Here is a 7,238-nt window from a genome sequence, read left to right as displayed (position 1 = left end):
AAGAAGATGGAATTGGATGGTTGTTCGCCTGACCACATTACGTATAATTTGCTTATCCGAGAGTTTTCGCGAGCTGGGTTGCTCAAAAGAATGGAAAGAGTGTGTCAAGCAATGCTTTCAAAGAAGATGGATTTACAGTCAAATACCTTAGTTGCAATGCTTGAGGCTTATGCAAGATTTGGGATTTTGGATAAGATGGAAAAGGTTTATAGAAGAGTTTTGAACTCAAAAAACCCTTTAAAAGATGATTTGATAAGGAAATTGGCTGAAATTTATATTGACAACTATATGTTTTCAAGATTAGATGACTTGGGACTTAATGTTTCATCAAGGTTTGGTGCAACTGATCTTGTTTGGTGTCTGCGTCTCCTTTCTCATGCTTGTCTTTTAAGCCGAAAAGGTATGTATTCCATTGTTCAGGAGATGCAAGAAGCGAAAGTTTCTTGGAATGTAACTGTTGCAAATATTATCATGCTAGCTTATTTGAAAATGAAAGACTTCACACGTTTGAGATCATTGCTCTCCCAATTGCCACCCCATCATGTGAAGCCTGATATGGTCACAGTTGGAATTCTATTTGATGCAATTACTTTTGGTTTTGATGGAACTGAGATTATTGAAACATGGAGAAGGATGGGCCATCTTTACAGTGTTGTGGAAATGAAAACTGATCCTCTGGTTCTAACTGCGTTTGGAAAAGGGAGTTTCCTTAGAAAATGTGAACGGGTCTACTGCTCCCTTGAAACTCGAGCTAGAGAAAAGAAAACATGGACTTACCATAACCTTATTGATTTAGTCTCAGAATACAATGGAAGGAAGCCTCAGTAGAATGAAACCAACGTATGCTAGCTGATCCCTTTATCAGAATTAGTGCAGTTGTTCAGGTATCAGACATGAAAGAGGCATGCTTTTTGTATGATAAATATTCTCCTTGATGGACTAGAATACTTTATTGCAACTTATGTTATTTGGAGCATGAGAAAACTTCATAATGGATTAATTCTTTCCTTCATTTGTCAATGTCTTTGTGCTTGAGTTTGCTTTTGGCACTGTAATTGTAACTGGCTAGTAATGTTACAGATGAGAGAAATTGTGCTGCCTATGTCATTAATGTGGTCCCATAGGTAAGAATTTTCCGAAGAAGCAGAAAAAAATATTTTTGCTTATGTTATAAAATTGATCGGTGGCATTTTGATGCGGGAGTACAACCAAAATAATTACAGAATTTTATTTTATATTTTCATCCAATTTTCATTGGATTATTTTGAATATTAATTTTTATTTATTCAGTTTGAGACTTGAGTTCATATAAGTTTGGATTAGTAGTTTGAATTGAGCTAGGACTAGTTGTTATCTTTATCTCTTTATTTCTTGGAAGCTCTATAAAGGCTCCAAATGGTTTATTTGTAGTCATACTATTATTATTAATCAAAGATTTCTCGTGAAAATGCTTTTACATTGGTGGTGATTCCAAATAACCTTTAGGTGGTGTAGCCTAGGCTGTCCTGCATCACATGGTTGGTGATATTACTTTTATATTTGTATATATATTGGTGATGTGCATCTCTGCGAGTAAGATTGATTTTTTACCCTAAAAAATCTGTCTTTGATGAGAAAAGGAGATTGGACTCAGGGAAAGATGATTGGAAACATCACAAGTAAAATGTTTTTTTTTTAATAGTTCTTAAGCTGTTTCTTTCAAATTTAATCTTTGAAATTCTTTTCTTTTGCCTTCAGGATTTAATATTATCAGAAGTTCTTTCTGCTTCTCTATGTGATAGCCCTCCCTTTTGTTTCTAAAAGTTATACCAGTGATTCAAGGAAGAACTGCCCCTGGAAAAATTCACTGCTCACTTCTGAAAGACGCTTATTATTTGTACTTATGCTTTACTACTTTCAATATCAATGAGGATGATTCGAGGAGGATAGCAGGCCAGAAGGGAGTGGTGAGGAGAACAATGAATAGAAAAAATTAAATAAAATTGGGAATCAGCACTTATGATCCCACTAAAGGTTAGGGTAGTTGTAGTCAAAGGTGCGCCGGGCGCTCACCTTGGTGCCTGGGCGAGGCAAGGTGCCTTTAGTGAGGCACTCGCCTTAGAGCCTAGGCTAGCAAGGCAACCGCCTTAAACCATGAAAAAGGTGCTAAAGTGAGAGCCTTAGTTCTATTTATTTATTATAAATTTTAAATTTTTTATATAAGGTTGTTGTAAAACCCATTATTAGATTATTACTTTAAAAAGGCATGTTATAAACCCTATTGTTAGTTAGATTAATTTACTGAAGTTTGATGTGAAACTTATTGTTAGATTAATTAATTTATATAGAAGCTTGTTATAAAACCTATTGTTAGAATAACTAATACAGCCTAAACCATGATAACCCTATTTTGAAATAATTTGATAGACCTAATTTCTTCATGCACCACATTGAAAAACACTTCATTATAATATTTCAATACACTAGGTAGATATGATTTAAGTTTTATATGTATAATAAATATATTAAGACTTTAGCTCCTTGCTTTACTTGGGCTAGTGCCTTTTTGTCGGCTCACACCTTGGGCGATACAAGGCCTTGACACCTTAAGGTTGCCTTTCACCTTTGACTACCTTGGGTTACTTAGAATCAATATCAAGCCATTGAAAAAATTCCAATTGAAAAATTATTCATTGTAAACTTCTCTCCATTAGAGGAAAATAGAGTATTTATATACTACTAGGATTATACCCTACCTAATCTTTGTCTTGGGTCAAAACCCTAATTTTTGAATTATAAAAATAAGCTCTAAGAAAATATAAAAAAATATATATATATATATATATATATATATATATTTCTAAGAGCCTTATAACTTAATTGACACTTCTTGGTGTTTCCAAAGGAAAGCGACTAGTGTTCAAATCTTCCTCCTCATCTATTGAATTATCAAGAAATAAATAAAATATTAATAACTTAATTAACTAATATGATCAAAAATAAAATCTAATAAAACAAGAGTAAAATGGAATTAACTTCTAAAAATAACTTAATTAATTAAAATTAAATTAAAATTGTTTCTATCTACTACATCATAGTGTCCTATGCTTTGTGGAATGTGTTACTGGTGGAAGCAGCCTAGTTCAAGCTTTGTGGTAGACCATCTTTGCTGCTGTGATTGTAGCATGGTATGTGTAATGCATTGATGGTGGTTTGCTGTTAGGGATGGTGCTTGGAAGGTTGTTTGGGTTGAATAGGATCAAACTGAAGTTATTTTTTATTTCCCATCTGGTAACTTTTGTCAAAATTTATTGCAGAATATTTGTATATAAATTCACTCTAATACTGACCATTAGCTTATGAGATGCTCCTGTATTCTTGATGATTACACGGAATGATTAAATAGAAGCTTTCTAACTGTGCTCGTCTTTCTTTGTTTAATTTAATCCCTTAGGGCAAGTATGATGGTTCTGCGAACTTCAGTGTCGGCATACCTTTCATGTAGATGGCCCAGCATTGACTATGTCGGGTCTCATTAGGGTTATGCATATGTTGAATATTGTGGTGTTGGAAGTGTTGGGGTGGCACTGGCAGTGGTTAATGTTTTGCAGGTCATCCATGGTTTGTTAATGGTAGTGATAAGCTAATTGTGGTATTGTTGTAAGGTGGTGGAGAGAAGCTGGGCTGTAAGGATTTCTGAATGAGTGAATGTTCCCTCAAAAGGCTTTATGATAACTTTTTTTTTTTTTAGAGATAATTACAATATAGTGCTAATTCTACAGCTTGAACTCTTTCGCCTTAGACCCCCCAAGCACTTTGTGCATGGGAAAATGCCAATGCAGCTACAAAGTCCTTGACACCTGACACCTGACACCTTATTCAATACAACAAAAAGAATCAGTGTGTGAGAGTGTGGAACCTGAAATCTTCTTGTGCAAACCAACTACTTTGAAGCTGAAATTGGAAGGTCAAATCAATTCCAATTTTGATGAAATTTCAGTATGTTGTTCTAGACGAAGAGAGCTTCGTGTTGACTGGTGTTAGTGCTTGAAGTTCCTCTCCATTTGCTCAGATGTTGAGACCCACTTGGTGAGATCTTTTCTCATTGCTGAATTTTCTGTTTATATTGAATTATTGTGTTTAGCTAGTTTATTTGGAACCCATTGAATTTGCACGAAGAGGGAAACGTAAAATATTCCATTGCGTGTTGCTATTATTATTTGGTTAATTTTTTCCAACATGTAGTTTTATTATTTGGTAATTCAGCTTAGATTCACTTTTAACTCTATGGGCCCCCAAGCAATAAAATTTTCCCACAAACTGAGCATTTGACACATAGCTTCCTCACGACATCCCAAACTATTCTAGGAAAGAACGTTCAGAGAAGAGATGGTCTCTATTTTCAAGGCAGTTCCTACAAAACAGCACAAACTATTTTAGAGCTCTTTTGCCCAAGTAAAAATAACATATCTACAGGATCAGATGGAAGATATAAGGCAGCATATCTAATGGGTTGCCCAGAATCATTTTCCGGAAGAACGTCCACAAGGGAACTAAGCATCAGAAATTCTCTGCATTTCTTTTCTTTTTTTTTTTTTTTTTTTTTTTTTTTTCTGTGGGATTTAAGCCTATATATCCAAATGAGAAACTGAACCAAGATGATGAAACCAGGATCTCTTCAAGTTCCATCGCTTGGATATAAGAATACTGAAGCAGTAATGAATGAGAAGTTTCCAGAACCCCAGGGATGATCTCCTTCTCCATTTCATTGATGGCTGTTACAACCCAAGGTAATAAATGTGTTGTGCATATGTCCACCAAAAAATTCCGTATTTCCATGTTACAGGACTCAGCAAAGTTTTCTTCATGACCTATATAAGTAGGTACAAGGAATGCAAAAGTTGTCCTGGATGTTTTTCCAGAGATACCTAGACTGGCTAAAACAGCATGCTTATTGCACAATTTTCAGAGATGTCTAATATCTAGACAGACATCCCACCATCTTTAGAAAATCTTACAATGTTATTATCATTAGACCTTTCTCAAAATAGACTCTCGGGATAGATTCCACTGCAACTAACAAAACTTACTTTCCTTGAATGGGTATGGATTTGGACTGATGATTGGCAATATTGTGGAAAAAAAAAACTGATTGATTGATGAAGACCTTTGGAATGCGGCAATGGGTACGAAGGAACATGAGAGAACTCGCAGCTTGCAAAGATATATAAACATGCACCATTGCTTTGAAGTTTTATTAAGCCCTTTATTTATTTTTTCTTGTTGGGTGGTATGTTTTGGTGTTTGATTTTTTGTTTCTTCCTCTTTTTTCATTGTTTCTCCTTATGCTTCGTGTACAATCCTTTTTTGCCTATTTTCCCTTTAATTATAAGATCAATAAATAAATAGTGCTCAGGTTTTCTTGAGGAGGAAGAATTTTAAGAATAAGTAGAACAAGTGGTGAATTTTTTTATTTGCTCAAATAAATTCTTTAAGAACAAACTGAATCAGAAAGAATCTAGGTTTACACATTTATTCTCAAGAAATTGGTTATGCTAAGTCAGCTGACACTCATAACAGCTTATTAACAAGTAACTGCAGTTCAAACTACTTGATTAAAACCTAACAACCATGTAGGAGTAGTAGAACATAACAGTGAATGAATGAGTCAAAATTTTTTTTAATACCTCTTTTTTTCTTTTTTCCATCTATTCTTTTAAGAATGATATAGCGAGATTTCACGCAATGCATGCAAGCCACACTTTTATATTAATTAATTAAAAAAAGTACTAATGTTTTGCAACTACATAATATGAATAACACATTGTGAGAGTCAGTTTTCTGACAGTATCCAGGCCCAGGCTTAAACAAAGACCCCAGACCCTCTAGTTGTAGTTTGAAGGGACTGGATTTGGTCTTCTGCAGCTAAATGGGCCGTTTACAGACCAAGTGGTGCACAGGGAAAGACTCCTGCAATACACATACACTAGCAAGTGAGAATATATGCATTGATCAACAAGAAAACAACAAAGGCAGACAAAAGTAATAAAGAAAAAAAAAATAATTGTTTGGGATCCTCAAGTTAATAAGATATATTTCATTAGTTTTCTTAACTGTGGATTACAATGAGTCCACTAAGACGTAATACAAGGTTCAAATAAGCTCAAAAATTACAGACTTAGGTGACTCTTTGAGCCTCTAAGATTTGCAAAGTTTGAATCATTTTGAATCCGAGCATGTGTTGTAGTGGCTGTTTCTAGGATACCGGGAGATATTTCCCTGTTTTCTTTGAGTTTTACAAAGCCTTTTCTTAATGATTCTATTTGATTTTCTTCTTGCTGAATGCCCTTCAACGTTGGCTACTTCTTCCTTTTATAATGTCACTTTAGGGTTCTGGGGTACTGTTGATTCTTCCCCCTTGGCTCCCTGGGCACCAGAGCCTCTGTTTGTCCCAGTCCTTCTAACAATTGATTCTTTCCTTATTTCTCATAATTCTCTTCCTTTGATATTTTTTTCTTCAAAAGTGACTTGCTGACCTTCCGTTTTGAGGTGCCTTTTGGGGAGCTGACCTTTAACTTTGCTGCCTCCAAGTTTTGCCTGTCTTCTCTGTTCAAACTAACCCCCCTTTTGGTTGCCCCTCTCTGTTTGTCGTTTTTTCCTGGGAAGCCAAGTCTTCTTCTGTCAAATCGAAGGTTCCCCTGACTATTTCCTTCTTTTACTCTGGGTTCCTTGAGGTGCCAGCCTCTCGCTCTTGAGTCGTTGCTCTTTACGCCCTCTGGCTCCGTGCTGCATCGTTGAACGCTCAAGAAGGACCCCTTTGTCTTTCGTTCCTGGTGCCCTTCTCCTTTGAGCTGTCTTAATCCTATCTTGGCCGTGCTGCATGCCCAGAGGTCCCAGGTAGTCCCCAGTATCCCGACCCAGCCCCTTTTCTTCTGGACTTTCTTTGTTTTTTGTTTTTTGTTTTTTTTGTTTTTTCTTCTGATTCTGGCAGGATGAATTCTTTTCTTTCTCCTTTTTCTTTATGGACACCTTGCCTCTTCACGGAGCCTGGGCCTTAGGTCCATTATCCTTCTTGCTTTTGTAGCCCCAATCTTTTTTTTTTTTCAATTTTTTTTTTTATTTCCCACAGATTGGCCCAATGTGCCATTTCTTTGAGTCTTTTATCATGATTTCTTTTGTTTTTAGACCTCAACACACATCACATATTATGACAATGTCAATGAAGGTCAATATTATAATTATAATTTGTAAAAATAAGG

General features: G+C 35.5%; 1 protein-coding gene across 2 annotated transcripts in view; it reads left to right on the top strand.

The window, feature by feature from the left end:
• Positions 1–2,270, top strand: part of LOC142623645 (pentatricopeptide repeat-containing protein At4g14190, chloroplastic) — a 3,448-nt gene extending 1,178 nt beyond the window's left edge. Inside the window, exons 2-3 of one of the 2 annotated variants that reach the window (XR_012842174.1) lie at positions 1–884; positions 1,738–2,270. The exon at positions 1–884 is cut by the window's left edge and continues 324 nt beyond it. Coding sequence is in view for 1 of the 2 variants with exons in the window: in XM_075797089.1 (XP_075653204.1) it covers positions 1–828 (828 nt within the window). In the remaining variant the exon portion in view is untranslated. Of the gene's footprint in view, positions 1,290–1,737 lie in introns of those variants that run through there. The other variant, XM_075797089.1, reaches the window with a different exon arrangement.
• Positions 2,271–7,238: the final 4,968 nt, after the last annotated feature.

This window comes from Castanea sativa, chromosome 2 (assembly GCF_040712315.1).
Source record: "Castanea sativa cultivar Marrone di Chiusa Pesio chromosome 2, ASM4071231v1".
In the NCBI taxonomy this organism is placed as follows: domain Eukaryota; kingdom Viridiplantae; phylum Streptophyta; class Magnoliopsida; order Fagales; family Fagaceae; genus Castanea; species Castanea sativa.
The sequence above is the reverse complement of the archived record's forward strand: the minus strand, read 5'-3'. Positions and strand labels throughout refer to the sequence as shown.